Source organism: Anolis sagrei, chromosome 3 (assembly GCF_037176765.1).
Source record: "Anolis sagrei isolate rAnoSag1 chromosome 3, rAnoSag1.mat, whole genome shotgun sequence".
NCBI lineage: Eukaryota > Metazoa > Chordata > Lepidosauria > Squamata > Dactyloidae > Anolis > Anolis sagrei.
In genome coordinates this window covers 46,282,304-46,299,445 of record NC_090023.1, presented here as the reverse complement: position 1 = coordinate 46,299,445, position 17,142 = coordinate 46,282,304, and the positions used below count along the sequence as shown (strand labels likewise).

General features: G+C 39.9%; 1 protein-coding gene across 8 annotated transcripts in view; it reads right to left on the bottom strand.

Annotated features, from left to right (window-relative positions):
* The window catches only part of BBX (BBX high mobility group box domain containing), a 137,607-nt gene that overhangs the window by 26,119 nt on the left and 94,346 nt on the right, over positions 1-17,142 (bottom strand). For 7 of the 8 annotated variants that reach the window (XM_060770668.2, XM_060770667.2, XM_060770671.2 and 4 more), the window contains 4 exons: positions 16,466-16,546; positions 13,304-13,384; positions 6,056-6,115; positions 1,390-1,470 (listed from right to left, as the gene is read on the bottom strand). In XM_060770668.2, the coding sequence (XP_060626651.2) occupies positions 1,390-1,470; positions 6,056-6,115; positions 13,304-13,384; positions 16,466-16,546 (303 nt within the window). The remainder of the gene's footprint in view (positions 1-1,389; positions 1,471-6,055; positions 6,116-13,303; positions 13,385-16,465; positions 16,547-17,142) is intronic. The other variant, XM_060770672.2, reaches the window with a different exon arrangement.

Genomic DNA, 17,142 nt, shown 5'->3' with positions numbered 1-17,142 from the left:
CTACAACTTTGTCCCTATTATGTAAGAAACTAATTACCCTTAATTGGCAGTATTTAAAGTAGAGGCGTAGATAAAGACCTCAGTCAAATGGGTTGTTGTTGGTTTTTCGGGCTGTATGGCCCTGTTCTAGAAACATTCTCTCCTGATGTTTTGCCTGTATCTATGGCAGGCATCCTCAGAGGTTGTGAGGTCTATTAAACCTGCAATTTTGTGCTGTCTGGAAGCACCCTAGCTCACAACCTCTGAGAATGCCTGCCACAGATGCAGGCAAAATGTCAGGATGCAGGTGAAACGTCAGTAGAGAATGCTTCTAGATCATGGCCATACAGCCTGATAAGCCTACAACAACCCAGTGACTCCGGCCATGAAAGCCTTTGACAATATCTCAATCTAATGCTTGTTTGCATAGCAAAAGGTGATGAAGTATAATATTAATTGGATCCAGGCCTGTACTTTTGCTGTTATTAATGAGTTGTGTTTACAAAAAATTCTGTTTAATTTGTGAAAACCATTTGGGTGGCTTTGGGTGCGACACATCCTAACATGGATAAGAAAGGGCTCTGTTTGGTATGCTGCTTCAGCCAGCAAAACGTCTTGATTCAGTCCAATTACAAGGACCTAAGACAAATGTAGAGATTCTACCCTCTGAAAATAAGTCTACTCTTCTTATTTTCCACCCTTCAAGGTTTCATTTCCTTGATCTTTCTAATATATAATGAAATGATGGGAACTGCCTTTTCTACACAATGAGTGATTCTGACAGCATGAAGAATGCTACTTCATAGACATCATTTTGTTAGTGTCACACACAAGTGTAGGTTCACCTTATGCTCGTGGATCACGTATGCATTCATTTGGTTAATGCAGAGATCAATATTCCTTTTCTTCCTCCACAATATCCTATACCCACACAGGACTCACAAATAGGCTGAAATAATTCATCTGCCCCATAGGTCATTTTGTCCTTGGTGGAGAGATGGGTAACCATCCGATATGTGTGTGTTGCAGCACAACCTGGGCTTGTGATAGGGAAATTCTAGCAGATAAGTGAGTTGGTTGCTTGCTAATAGTTTTGCAAGGCCATGACAATGAAATATGGTTGAGCACAGCACAAAAGTTCTGCATTTTACCACATTAAAAACTTAGGTGTTTTTCCTTTGTGACTATGCAGGTTAGTTGTTCTAAATTTGTTGGCTTTATCCTAGAAATACTGTATTGCTTAAGGTATATCTCAATTCTTGGCACCAATGTGGTAATTTGTGGTTCTATAAACAACAATGCTAATTACGGCTATATTACTGCTCTTTTCCCCCAATCTTGGCAACCAGCATTCAGTTACTCTTCCTTTTATGCACCAGTGGTGATTAAGCCCCAGGGTTTTAATACTACCTCTGCCAACTGAAACAATGCTGATGTCCCACATGGCTTTGTTAATTCAGGAGGACCTGAATGGGATGTACTTGATGAAATCTAAAGTAAAAAAGAAAGAAAAGGGTGGTCAAAGATAACATCACGTCAGTGATAAAGTTGTGGCTTCAAGCTTAACAGAACATGTCAAATTCCATTTAGAAAAGCAATTGAACTATTGGATATCCAATAAAGAAATATCTGTATATATAATAAAGAAGAGTGTTTGTATGGGAAGGACAGAGGAAGTGTGGAGGGCGGAAGTGTATGTGGCAGCGTTCTGATTGGCTGCCGCTGTGGTGCTATTTGCATATGGTCTCTGATTGGGCAGCTTCAATAGGAGCCCCTGGTGGAGAAGAGGGTTCATGACAGAAACGGGGCATGACAGAAGGAAATTTGCATATGGTCTCTGATTGGCCAGCCTCAAATCCAACATTCCGAGATGAGAAAGAGAGGAAAGGAAAGGCCGGGGGCTGGGTCACAACACTACCCATACAGAGCAGACTTGGCAGAGCCCCCATCACCCACTCTACATCCTACTGCAGTTTGGAGGACTATGAACCATGGATGATGGGACTTGCAGTACCACCACTCACATTCTGAGACCGCTGTTAACCTTATCCAATGACTGATCAGGACCAAACTTGGCACAGAGACCTCTCATGACCCACTTTACGTCCTGGTGTGGTTTGGCTGGGGATGGACCGTGGATTATGGGACTTGCAGTACCATTGCTCATTCTTCAGACCACTGCAACCCTCATCCAATTACCAAAAAATACCAAACTTGGCACACTGAGTCTCCATGATGCACTCTACATCCAGGTGCAGTTTGAAGGAGGATGCACCATGGACGATGGGACTTGCAATACCTGCACTCCCTTCCTAAGACCATTATAACTGCCAACAATGATGGATCAGGACCACAATTTACACAGAGAGCCCGCATAACTCACTCTACATCCTGGTGCGGTTTGGAAGAATTTGACAATGGATGATGGGGCTTGCAGTCACTTCACTCACTTCCTGAGACCACTGAGACCCACGCCAATGACTCATCAAGACTAAACTTGGCACATGGAGCTTCAATGACCCACTCTACATCCTGGAGCAGTTTGGAGGACGACAGACCATGGATGATGGGACTTCAAGTACCTCCACTACCCAAGACTGCTGCAAAACTCATCTAATGACCAATCAAGACGAAAGTTGGCACACAGAGCCCCCATGACCCACTCTACATCCTGCTGCAGTTTTGGAGAAGGGTGGACCATGGATGATGGAACTTCCAGTACCTTCACTCACATTCTGAGACCTCTGCAAACCTCATCCAATGACGGATCAAGACCAAACTTGGCACATAGACCTCTCATGACCCACTTTACGTCCTGGTGTTGTTTGGAAAACTTTGGAGATGGATTATGGGACTTGCAGTACCTTTGCTCACTTCCTGAGACCACTGAGACCCTCGCCAATGACTAATGAAGACTAAACTTGGCACATGGAGCACCAATGACCCACTCTACATCCTGGTGCAGTTTGGAGGAGGACAGACCATGGATGATGGGACTTCAAGTACCTCCACTCCCTTCCAAAGATTGCTGCAACCCTCTTCTAATGACCAATCAAGACCACACTTGGCACACAGAGCCCCCATGATCCACTCTACATCCTGCTGCAGTTTGAAAGGGGATGGAATTTGGATGATGGGACTTGCAATACCTTCACTCACTTACTGACACCACTGCCACCCTCATCTAATGACTGATAAAGACCAAACTTGGCACACAGAGCCCCCATGACCCACTCTATATCCTGCTGCTGTTTGTAGCAGGGTGGCCCATGGATGATGGGACTTCAAGTACCTTCACTCACTTCCTGAAAATAATGCTGCCATTATCCAAAGACCAGTAAAGACCAAACTTGGCATACAGAACCGCCATTACCCACTTTCTCTAATAACCCGGGCAACGCCGGGTCCCCAAGCTAGTTATATATAAAAAAATATTGTTTTATAAAGTGCTGGAAGTGCATCAGAGGGATGGCTTTCAGGCATGGCATGTTTCTTGGGTAAACATTCATGAATTGGAGCATGCCGAAGGATACTGTTAAAATACAGAACAAATGTTTCTCAAGGTCTAAACAGTTATATTTAAACTAGAAAGAGAAGTGTTAGTAGGCACTAAAGAAAATAATGTCCACGTTATTTACATTTTGATGTCAGTCAATTTAAATTATAGCATTTGTATTTGAAGCTGAAATAGAGAATAAAGAGCTAAACGACAAGTATGAATTTGTGACATTTCCACTACATGCTTATTTTTTGTTGTTGAGATTTTGAATATATCCTTGCCTACTCAAGACGTTCAGAATGCAATTTCTTAAATTATTACTTCCATACTCCTTAAGCCAACATGGATTAAGAAAGTTAAAGTACAAAAAAGTAACTTTTCCAAGCTCTGTGTTTAATGAACACATAAGTGAATTCCATGATTCACTCACGTTTTGTGTAATGTAATATTACCGTATTTTCCTGCGTATAAGCCAACTTTTAAACCCTGGACCATCCTCTCAGAAGTCAGGGGTCATCTTATACACCGGGTATAAAAAGATGGATGCTCCAAAATACCAGGTGAGGGAGGCGGGCAGCTGCACTCCCGCCACTGGAGCAGGGCGTCCAAAGCAGCTGGCTCCAGTCTTCCAGGCAGCTTCTCCTCTCCATCGCCCAGTGGCTTCCAGCCTTGCATCACCTCCTCATCCGTGGCTGCACTGTCAGTCGAGGCGTGGAGGAGCCCCTTGGGAAGGCTGAAGCCTGGCAGTGGGCAGCCCAGCAGCACTGGAGGAGCGCAGCAATAGCAGCTGCTTTGGGTGCCCTGCTCCAGCGGGAGGGCAGATGCCTGCCTCCCTCGCCTAGTATTTTGGAGCCTCCATCTTGTTTTCTCAAGTGCCCGGACCCAAAACAGTAAGTAGAGCGGTAGTTGGCTGGGTTGCGGAGGACCTGGTTGCTGGTGGAGGGGAGGGGAGGCCGCCTCTGTGGAGCTGGGAAGCCTCCTCAAGGCCAAGGAGGCTTTGGGGCCTGGAGGGGCTGGCAAGAGGGGTAGTGTTATACAGCGACCATATCCCTAACTATATTTTAAATGGAAAAGTTGGGGGTCGTTTATTATGCTGAAAAATACAGTATCCATATTTGATCCTGTGAATTGTCCTACTGATTTATGTTATTATTATTTAAACATTTGGAAAGTTGGAAGTGAATGGTACTTGAGTTAAAATCACAAGGTATTATAATGGTAACTATAGCAGTTGCACTTTCATGGGCCACTTTGAATGTATTTTAAACAATGTAGTATACACTGAGTATTGAGTATGACTGTGATTTATTTCCAAGCTTGCCACATACCCAGTTTTCACCTGAAAAAAACAGAACCAGGAGGTCAGGGCTTGCATCAATGCATGCATTTTTAATTTAACGCTGTGTAGACTTCCAACAGAATGCAGTTTCTCCCACTTTATCTATAGTCAACATTCAACGTTTTCTGTTTTTCTCAATTGAAACAGCAAATATCTATATAGCCTAACTTGATGGGAAAACGTGAAGAATGAAGGCATAGTGAATGAGTGCAGCAAGGGGTATGTGTGTGATGGATGGGCATCCTTCTCAACTTCTCAGGATAGAAGGAGCATTTAGAGCTCCTAGACCAAATAGATTGTTTGCTTTTAATTAGCTGTTTAATTATTCACTTACTATAAGGAGAATAATTATTGCTATAAATCCTGACTTGAAGACTGAAACTTCAATGTGGCTGACACATTAAATTAACTCTCCTGTCCTTATATGACATCCAAGAAAATGTAGGAGACAAGTCCTATAAAATATGTGGGACTGCCCCAAAATGTTGCAGAGAAGATGATTCTTTGTATTTTAGCAGCATGCCCAACACAGTCTTTACTATTTATGGTATGGCATATATAACAAACCTCATTGACACATTTGCCGTTTCAAATGTGGTCAGACAAAAGCTCCCAAATGCCAGTCTCTCTGCAGCCTTCTTTTCTAATCTGGTACCATTCAGATGTATTGGACTACATTTGCCATTGTCTCAATGTCAGCATGGCCAAAAGATCTGAAGGGTAGTATGCTGTGGAAGGCTGCTCTTTAGTTGCTTCCTTTACAAATATTACTAACAAGCTGTGACAATGTGAAAATCTGTTTTTTCCTATCATTTACACATGATGTCAAATATATTTTTAGACTGGGTTGCTGTGAGTTTTCTGGGGTGTATGGCCTTGTTCCAGAAGCATTCTCTCTTGACGTTTCACCCACATCTATGGCAGGCATCCTAATGCCTGCCATAGATGTGGATGAAATGTCAGGAGAGAATGCTTTTGGAACATAGTCATACAGCCCAGAAAACTCACAGCAATGCATTGATTCCAGCCATGAAAGCCTTTGACAACATCTTTAGACTGCATATACATCTTAAATTTATTGATGTCAGTGTTCTAATATATAAGCCTTCACTAAATAACTCATTTCACTAAATAACTCTTCTTTTTGCTACTGACACTTCTGATGCCAACTTTCCCCAGTCTTCAGTTGCAAAATACAATAAAAAATACACAGTTTTGAAATGAAAAGGGCACCTTACCTCAGCCAACTGGAAGAGCGCAGACTTCCTGCAGTGCTTCATATGTTCAGGACTCCCCAACTATAACACAAGAGATACATTTTTTAAACTAATGTGAACAAGCAGGCACCAGGCATAGGGCTGCCTCTGGAGACATTTTAATTTCTCAAAAGCAACATAACCCATATAGATGTTGCCGTTGTTATTTTAACTGTCCTTGGATTTTACTGTGGACCCTAAAATTCCATGGGATACAATGGGAGAGCAGAACATTATTCTGCTTGAACTGATGTCACAGTTCAGAAAGAGAAGAAGTAACACCTTCCCCATTAGCTACCTCATTTGCTTTAACTAGGAAAACTGTGGTTACTGAATAAACAAAGAGGTGATAAACTTAGTGGGTCTGCAGTGAAGAGTGTCAGGCTCTATAATGGATTGTGTATGACTGACAGGGGACTTTTGTGCCTGCGCCAAAGGCTGTCCATTATGAATGACACATACACTTGATGGTATCATTCCTTTCACAAAGATTCAATATTATTCTCTCCTGCTGAGAGAGAAATAAAGAGGAAGGGAACATATGCAGAACACCCAAGCTGAACAGAAAAGCTGTCTGGGATGGTTGCCAAGATTCCCCAGGCACCGTGGGCTTCAGCGCAATGAGCATCATCCCCAGCATCATCACACAAGGCTGTTGTGCGACTGGATATTTGCATATCTACAGGCACTGGGCAGTTTTCACTCCCTGCCTGCCTGCCTGCCTGCCTGCTACTGACTGCTTCCTTCTCACAATGTGTAGTTAATATTTTTCTCAGTATGACATTCTTAAAGTGTATAACAACAATAACATTTTAGTTGGGGCGCATAGGAGAAGGGAAGAAATGCACACAACAACCAAAAGAGGGAAGGATAGTTATGACACTGAAAATCCACCGAAGACGTTGGGAGAGAATAGTATCTTTGCAATAAAAAAAGTAAAATGGGTGCTGCTAGCTGAAATAAATACATAAGATACAGTTTGGAAAGTTGAGTGTTTCTCTCTTAAAAGATTTAAAGGAACATAGGCAGTGTCATATGCAGAGTAAAAACAACCTTTTCTCCAGAAAAGAAAGACAGGGATGTGAGTCAAGTGCTTGGTGATGCACAACTGCAGCCCTGAGAAAAAGGAACAGATATAGTAAGGAAGTTCAATGTTTGTAGCATCCCTCTATTCCAGAGAAAATAACTGTATTCCATTTCCCTACTGAACTTGGCACAAAAGAAAGCCTCTTATCTTTAAAAATATATGAATGCCCACTATTTTTCATCAGCATGTTCACTACGTTCTGCTACATATTGTTTTTCCTAGGATACAAACAGAACATGGTGCTGACAGGCTAAGATGGGTCCTCAAACTAAGGCCTGTGAGCCAGATGCAGCCTTCCAAGGTCCTTTACCTGACTCCCCAGCCTAAACTTTAGACTCAGGGTCATCCTAAGTCTGAAACTTCTTGAAGGCACGCAACAGCAGTTTGGGAATACTCCTGGATTTGGTTATGAATCTGGAGGGCCAGGTATTAGCAGTGATCAGGAGTCCTTTTGCATAGTTGAAACTAGTGCGCCTGCTAGGCCTGTTTCTGGAGAACTCAGATTTGGCCATGGTGGAATATGCCTTGGTTTCAGTCTTACCAACTACACAATAGATTTACAAAAGATGCTAAAGTAGTGTTTGAGGAAAAGAAATCCAAGTTGGAGTGCATTTTCGATATGGGAAAGAAGGGCCTAATTTCCAGATTATATAAATACATTCTAGAATATAATCTAGAAGACAACAGAATAAAACCTGCTATGATTTCTTGGCCCAAAGATTTGGAGAAAAACATAGAATTAGAGAAATGGGAATATCTCTGGAAAAAAGGATTTAAATTTTCAATAGCAGGGTCCATTAGAGAGAACTTATACAAAACATTTTACAGAAGCTATGTAACTCTAGAGTTATTAACTAAAATGGACAAAACCCACGGAGGAGAGTGTTGCTGTTGTGAAAAACAGAAGGGTACCTTTTTCCATGCCTGATGGTCATGCCTGATAGTATCATAATTTTGGAAAGGGGAAAGTCATGGAAACAAATAACATGCTCACCAATACGGCCAAGAAAAGCCCAGCAATGTGCCTTCTAGGTCTATTCAGGGAAGGCATTAACCAGGAAGACAAAAAATATGCTAATATAGCTTTGTAGCAGCAAGAATGGTTATAGCTAAATCATGGAAGGAAGAAAGAGAATTAAGAGAGATTGGAAAGAAAAATTAATAAATTGGGTACAATCGGTCAAGCTGTCTAACAGATTTTGAGGTAAAATAATGAATAATTTGTAAACAAATGGTGGCTGGCCTTCGCATGTCTTGGAAAGAAGGCAAAAGCTGACTTTAAGGAAGCCACAAGGGGAACTATTTAAGGAACTTATAGGGTTCGGTATTACAAGGTGTAGATACAATAGTGAGCAGGGATGGAAGTAATGTATTATCTACTGTGTTTGTTACTGTCTCTGTATGTTGTGTGCTCTCTTTGTAAATGTATACCATTGTTTTTCGTTTGATTATAAATAATAATAAAATTTATTTTTAAAAAGGGGAAAAAGAACATGCTTTGGCTACATCCCCATTCGACTACTGCAATGCACTCTACATGGGTCTGGCTCTGAAAGGTGTTCAGAAACTTCAGTTGGTCCAAAGAGCAGCAGCCAGACTGCTAACTGGGACTAGCTACAGGTATCAAACAACGTCTTTGTTGCAACAGCTCCACTGGCTGCCAACACATTTCAGAGCACAATTCAAAGTGCTAGTTTTGACCTACAAAGCCCTGAAGGACTGTATCTCTTTCTATGCACCTGGGAGACACCTATGATCTACTGGAGAGGGCCTTCTCTTGGTCTCACCAACTGCTCAAGTGCACTTGGTGGGAAGATGGTGGACGTGTCCCAGACTGTGGAACCCCTTCCCAAGAGAGATCGGGATGGCCCCATCCCTGCTGGCCTTTCGCTATCAGGTCAAGACCTTTTTATGTCTAGGAGCATTTGGGACAAGTTTTGGGGAAGTGGGTAGGATTGGGGGGAATATGTTTTTTAAAAGTCCATTTTAGTGTATTTACTGTATTTTAATTCTGTTTTAACCCCATTATTATTTAATCGTCTTTTAACGTATGTATTGGATCTTTAAAACTTGTTTAGTTTGTGGTGCTAGCTGCCTTGAGTCCCCACAGCGAGAAAGATGGGGTTATAAATAAAGATAATAATAATAATAATAACAATCCTAATTAATTTGACTATCTCAGCAGCCAAAAGCAAGCTCACACTTCCCACTGAAATACTGGTATGTTTGTGTTGGTTACAATTGTTCTTAATCTTAAATATTGTATTGTCCTTTCATGTTTTTTGCACTACAAATAAGGTGTGCTTTTTAAAAAACTATAGTCCGGTCCCACAACAGCCTTAGTGATTATGAACTGGTTCTCTGATTAAAAAGTTTGAGGATCCCAGAACTATGATCTTGGGAGTACCTGTACCACATTACTTTTGCAATTAAAGGGATATAACAAAAGTCCTTGAACAAAATAACATGGCTCACAATGTCATTTTTTCAGAAAATGACTAATGTTTGCTTGTTGCTTTTTCTCATTATTCGGGGGAAGGGGGTTGCTCCCCCCCCCCCCAAATTTCAGGTCACCGCCTTACTTTTTAGATTGATTTTTTCCCCAAACAAGAAATAAAAAATACCAACTAAAGAGGTCACACAGAGCAATTTAATGTATTATTGCTAATATAATGAGCTGCATAATATGCTGCTTTTAATAAGTAATTTCTTGGGGTCTGAGTAGGCCAACTGTCCAACAATTTAAAAGAAATAGATGTATTTTTAAAAGAAATTTCAGAGTATCTTTGGGTAAAAGATTTTACGTGATGTTCTCAGATGATTCTTGGAAAAGTGAACTTCCTTAATCAGAAGACAAGACACTGTGGTACAGGCCACCTATCCCTTGATTTATTGGATCCCCGATACCTGGAGGGCAGGTACTCAAGAAACAAGAGGAATAAAATTATAACAGCTAAACAACAGAGAGGAAAAAACCAGGCACAGATTAACACCTCCCAGCAACAGATTTTCCCAGGCGCAGGCAGGCCTTCAAATGCTAATGAAGGTGATCAGCTGAACATTCACACCTAACTGCAGCAGGGAAGAGCTCCTTGCCCCACCCCAGCCATTCCACAGATATATATAAACCCATTGTCCTAATTCCAACAGACCTCTACCTCTGAGGATGCTTGCCATAGATGCAGGTGAAACGTCAGGAGAAATGCCTCTAGAACATGGCTCTATAGCCCGAAAAAACCCACAAGAACCTAGTGATTCCAGCCATGAAAGCCTTCGACAATACAAGAGGAATAAAGCTGGTAGCTTTCTCCTTCAGTTGCTGCCACCACCCTCCAATACCACTAAGAAAGTTAATTCCCTAGCATGGTGCCTCAACACCATTCTGCACCGTTTCCCATTTTACTCTGCCTAACTTATGACAAAGCCATGTGCCATCAGCTGGACTATTTATTTGTGCTACATTAATTAACCTTGAAGCAACTCATACATAATTTTTCTAGTTAAATGACGAAGGAGTCTAGTGCTCTAGGCTACAAAGCAATTTTGAGTCTGCATCATTTGTAATTTCATACAAATTAAAGTTATTTTTCAATTATAGGATGAAATAAACACAGTTTAATTTTAAGTTTCAGTTAACTTAATCCTTTTAGCCCCTTCAGTGGGCTGCTGCTGCTGTACCAGCCTTTGAGAATAGGTCAAGTCAGCTAGAGCCTCAAAATAAACTACCTGCTATGAAGCTTATGGTACTTCATAATATTAATTCATGTTTGAGGGGTGGCAAGTGAAGGCTTGCTAGCTAGAGAGAAATGGCAAATGTAGGAGGATATATGTAATCCTTCATTTTGAAATTTTCATCTTGGCTTTTTTGTAACCTGGAGAAAATCTGGAAATGGAGCACATTAGTAGAGGCAGTTTTAAACGAGATTTAGCTTTTTAATCTTTATGTTTTCCTTATACTAAGATCATTAATATTAGGAAAATATTAATATTATTAACATTAAGAAAATACCCTCTTCCTGGTTTTCAGGAAAAAAGAGAACACTTGGCTATGCAATCAGGCGTAGGACGGCATCATGTTTTAATAGTTTTTATGGTATTTATATGTTTTATCTGTTTAACTGCTTATGTATTGTATTGTTTGGTATATTTATTTGAATATGCGGCATTGATTTTGCCAAAATGTAAGCAACTCTGAGTCCCCTTTGTGGTGAGATAGAGCGGGACAGAAATACAGTAAATAAGCAAACAAATACAGACAGAAAGGACTGGAAAAGAATGACTGCTGGAAGGTAAGAAGTGTTTCCTTCTCAAAACAAATTTGAATATCAGATTATGTTTTGGTATCCTCTGTATCTGATGATTTGCTCATTTGTATCAGAATCACAAAGGAATTGGTCCACAGGGGCCAAATTAAAACTGTTGTAACAGTAAGGAATGGCTATTTCACCACATTAAATGAAAGAAGATTACATTAGCCAGCTGCATATTTGCAAATTTAGTACATAAAAGTAGAACAAAGAAAGCTGTGATGAAATAACGAATGTTGAAGTAGGGAAATGGATGATAAGAGAAACAATTATGAGAGAAAATAACACAAGGGGACAATAAGCTTCTATATATAGCAACACTGAGGTATGACTCACAACAATGGTCCGGAATGAACCTAAAGAGTCCATTTTAACTGTCTTAGATGTATTATGCTCATAAAGACAACCCTATCAGGTTACGGTTTAAAAATATTGATCGGAATAGCAAAATTGCGGTACGACTCACAACAACTCTGAAATAAATAAATAAATAAATAGCTTTGTTTCCATTCTGCCCTATCTCCCTGAGGGGACTCAGGGCAGATTCCAGCAACCTATTCAACTTGTATGTAGAACACATCTTGCGACATGCAAGGCTTGACGAATCCAAGGATGGAGTTAAAATTGCTGGATGAAACATTAACAACCTTAGATATGCAGATGATATCACTTTGATGGCCAAAAGTGAGGAGGACCTGAGTAGCCTTCTAACCAAGGTGAAAGAAGAAAGTGCAAAAGCTAGGTTGCAATTATACATCGAAAACACCAAGATTATAGCAACCAGACTGATTTATAACTTGCAAATAGAGGGAGAAAGCGTGGAGGCAGTGACAGACTTTGTATTTCTAGGTGTGAAGATTACTGCAGACACGGACGGCAGCCAGGAAATAAAAAAACATTTACTTCTTGGGAGGAGAGTAATGACCAATCTTGATAAAATAGTGAAGAGTAGAGACACTGCACTGGTAACAAAGATCTGCATAGTTTAAACAATGGTATTCCCCATAGCAACCTATGGATGTGAGAGCTGGACCATAAGGAAGGCTGAGTGAAGGAAGATAGATGCTTTTGAACTGTGGTGTTGGAGGAAAATTCTGAGAGTGCCTTGGACCGCAAGAAGATCAAAACAGTTCACCCTCCAGGAAATAATGCCAGATTGCTCACTGGAAGGAAGGATATTAGAGGCAAAGATGAAGTACTTTGGCCACATAATGAGAAGACAGGAAAGCTTGGAGAAGATAATGATGCTGGGGAAAATGGAAGGAAAAGGGAAGAGGGGCAGAGCAAGGGCAAGATGGATGGATGGTAACCTTGAAGTGATTGGCTTGACCTTGAAGGAGCTGGAGATGGTGACGGCCAACAGGGAGCCATGGCGTGGGCTGGTCCATGAGGTCACGAAGAGTCGGAAGTGACTGAATGAATAAACAACTACAAACAAATACATTGACAGACCACCCAGTACCCAAAATAAATAAATATATAAATCGAATTAAGTCCACAAGTCAAATCGAATTACACAAACAACTTAGAATTAATTTAAAATTATATCAATATAAAAACATGAACCTGAATTCACAAAGAATTCACAGCAGTCAACTCTTGTTTTAGATGTATTATGGACATAGAGATAGTACTATCAGTTTATGGTTTAAATCATATCCCTCAATGTAACTGGACCAGTCCTATAGACTCAGTGGGTACACTCTGGAACTAACCAACAGGATAGAGTCTTTCATCTTTATTGTCGGAATTAACATTTGAAGCCAGTTTGCTGCAATGGCTCTGCATATTACATTACACTGAACTATTTCTTTTAAAAAGTTTAAAATTTTGTACCTCTGAAATATGAAAGAGAGCTGATTCATTGCTTTCTTTTGAATCTGCAGGGGCATCTGGTTGGGATGGGCTAGAGGAAATCTAGAGGAAATACATAAAAAAAGAGATAACCATTTGAGCATCAAATGTCAGCATCTCTGAAACATCAAAAAACCTATTGTATTTGTGTCCCCTCAGGACTCAGAGCAGTATGAAAAAGTCACTTTCTTAAGGGACTGGTAAATTGTAAACTGTAAAAATATCAGCATTATTTTTATTATGCAAACCTCTACCAAAATCAATGTAACGAGAGAAAGAAAAGTGAAGAAGGTAATACCAACCGAAGTATCATGTTGCTTGCAGCTAAGCCGAAGGCTTTGATTTCTTGTGTTGACAGAATTAAATTAAGCTTCTGAACTAAACATGCTAATTGCATACAAAGTATTAAAATGAACAGTGCCATGCTGAATGAAGGCATTAACATTTCTGGATGAAAATAAGCAATATTATTTCAAAACTACTTAGTTGGAAGTAAACCCCACTGGCTTCAAAGGAACCACTTACAAGTCCTAAGTATTAGGCTGGAGCCTTATGATTTTCAGCACTGGAAAGCTCCAGTGTGCCAGTTGGAAATTCTATGCTACTGTATAATTAATGGTAGTCTCTACAGTCTGGGGCAAAACTCATTTGGAAGATTATGAATTTCTGAAATGTTTTTAAGGCAATAATGAACCAGATCGTGCTGAAGTTAAACACTTGTAGATTCCACTGATTTCAACAGGTAAGATTTATGTACATGCTCAACATTTAAAATAAAATCAATGGGGCTTAAAATTACACACTTTCCCATTGAAGTAAGTGGTGATTTAAAAATGGTTAACACTGACTGGATCACACTAATTATCCTCACATTTTCTGTTTTCTGGTATGAGGCAAAAGAGAATCTATTGGAAATTACTTCGCTGGGGCTGCAATCTAAGTCCTATGTATTCCCAAAGGCTTTCATGGCCAGAATCAATCACTGGATTGTTGTAGGTTTTTTGGGCTGTATGGAAAAAACCTACAACAACCCAGTAAGTCCTATGTATTGTTGAAGGCTTTCATGGCTGGAATCACTGGGCTGATGTGAGTTTTCTGGGCTGTATGGCCATATTCCAGAAGCTTTCTCTCCTGACGTTTCACCCACATCTATGGCAGGCATCCTTAGAAACAAGGCAAGTGGGGTTTATATATCTGTGGAATGTCCAGGGTGGAAGAAAGAACTCTTGTCTGCTTGAGGCAAGTGTGAATGTTGCAACTGATCACCTTGATTAGCATTGAATAGACTTGCAACTTCAAGGCTTGGCTACTTCCTGCAGGGGGAATCCTTTATTGGACATTCCTGGATAGAAAGGGATTTAGCTGAACATATTCAGGCCCCACTAATTTCAGTGGGACTTATTAAAGGTTAATTGTATCCCATGAATACCTGTGTATCTGAAAGGTTAATAAAACACAATCTGTAGCAAGTCCCAGGCTGGAAAAAGTGCTGCTGTGATAATGGAAATTGCTGTTCATCACATCTTTGAATTCCTGGCCTAAACATTTCCTTCCTTGTACCTGGAGGCTGAGGGGGATGTGTATATGGGCAAAATACCCGGCCTTTAGTTATACCTCAAGAGACTGTTCGGATGAAATGGTACAGAACAGCCTATTACAGCATGATTTATTGATTCAATATGATAAGGGTTAGCCCTCCTTATGACACAGCAGTGAAGGGATGTTTACATATAGAAACCCCAAGGTAACCTCATCAAAATAAAGCTTGTACTATCAGGGTTCGATGCATCACCATGCTCCCTTGGGAAAAAGATAAAGTGCAAGTAAAGTAAAGTAAAGTAAAGGATAGAATACTATAGTACAGAATAGAAAAGAGCTTCTATTACATTATTAAATTATTTCGATATATTTAGCTGTTTCTTTAACATATCATAGAGTTGTTTTACATTTATATTTTTAAATTGCTTTTAACGTGCATGGTTTTAAATATGCTGTTAGCTGCCTTGAGTTCCATTATTGGGGGAAAGGCAGGATGTAAATGAGTAACAACAACAGGTTGTAGGAAAGAAACTTTATTTTAGATCCAGAACATACCTATTTAAATATTCTTAATTATGTAATATCATAAAGTAATATGAGATGCACTACTTCTGGAAATTGTGAAGATATGGTAGAGGTGGGTGGTAACATTTTTGCTGCAGAATGTTTTGGAAAACTGGAAAAAAATTCAGGCTGGAATTCAATGGGGTTCTACTCAGTTGGGCACTGGGCTGCTACTGATAACTGAGTATATTATTATTGTGTTTATTTGTATCCTGATTTTTCCTCTCCACAAGGAGACTCAAAATGGCTTATCTCTCCTATCTCATTTCAGTTTAATTTTTGATATAGGCCAACTCATCCCAAATAGAGGAATGTGAAGTAGCTGACAATCAAGACGAGTCTATGGGTTTGCCATGCAAAGGTCTCGCTGTAACACTGCAAATGTGATATGCTTGGAGGAAGGCTAGATTGCATTCCTGGATCAAATATTTCAAAATGTTATGTATTCTGCAATATTTGAATGTTCCTCTTGAATATCAATTGTTAAGTATGGTTAGAAATCATTCTTGTACAGCAAAGTTTTGACATGCACTGGTCTCATTGCTGGACATTGAATCCTGGGATTGGATCCTCACTCAGCCATAGAAATAAAGTTGGTGTTGTTGAGCAAGACACATTATCTTAATGTTAAAGAAAGGCAATGGAAAACCTCTTGCTATTTATTTTATTTATTTAATAAAATAAATAAATAAATAAATAAACTTGAAGGTACGTAACAACAATACTGACTGTTGGCAATGTAGTGATAAGTCAGAATCTTATCTTTAACACTTTTTTTCTAGAATACGTTAGGATCCTTCTTTTTTTAGTTTTTCCCCTCCCATTTTTTTAGAAAAATGCCCGGAAAATGTGTGTGTGTGCGGGGAGGGGGGGGGGAGGCTGGAGGCGGGGGGACGACGACACCTACTTTCAATTCAAACACTGGCTTTCACATCTTCAAATGTAGTAGAATAAAATACAATACAGAATGTACATGTAATTTCTATTAAAATGGGCAATCGGTTATCTAAATCATTATTTGGAAGTTTTAAAAAACTTCACCTCTGCAAATTGAAACAATGGAGACTTTATACATCCTTCAGTAGAATTAGATGCATCAGAGCAGCAGGTACTTGAAGAAACCTAAAATAAAAGTTACCAGAAAGGTATAGTTAGGAATTAACTCTGTAAAATCTATATAAATAAAAATGTAATGTTCGTTTGTGGAATTAACATAACTCAAAAACCACTGGACGAATTGACATCAAATTTGGACACAATACACCTATCAGGCCAACGAGTGACCATAACTCCTAAAAACATTGAAAAATATTGCTAAGGGACCTAAAAAGCCAAAAAAGCAAAACGATGTTACAGTGTATGCACAAAAATGACTCCCCTGGCAAACAAAACACACAATAGCGTATCCACACTTTCTTCCAGACTACAGCTTCCAGCATTTTCTAAACCAGATCCTTTAGGAGAGGAGGATCATCCAAAAGCACTGCTTTCAAGCTGCAAGCTTTCTTCTCCTTAGATTTAATTGAGAGCATCCCAATTCCTGCATATTTCCTATTTCCTATTCCTGGAATGCAACTTCCAGAAAGCCTCCAGACAGATAAGACAGACAGATAGATTAGATACAGATAGATAGGTATGTAGGTAGATAAATCGATCAGGAGGACTATTGGGGGTTGCAGTCCAAGAATAGGTAGAGAAGGAAGAAAGGGGAGAAAGAG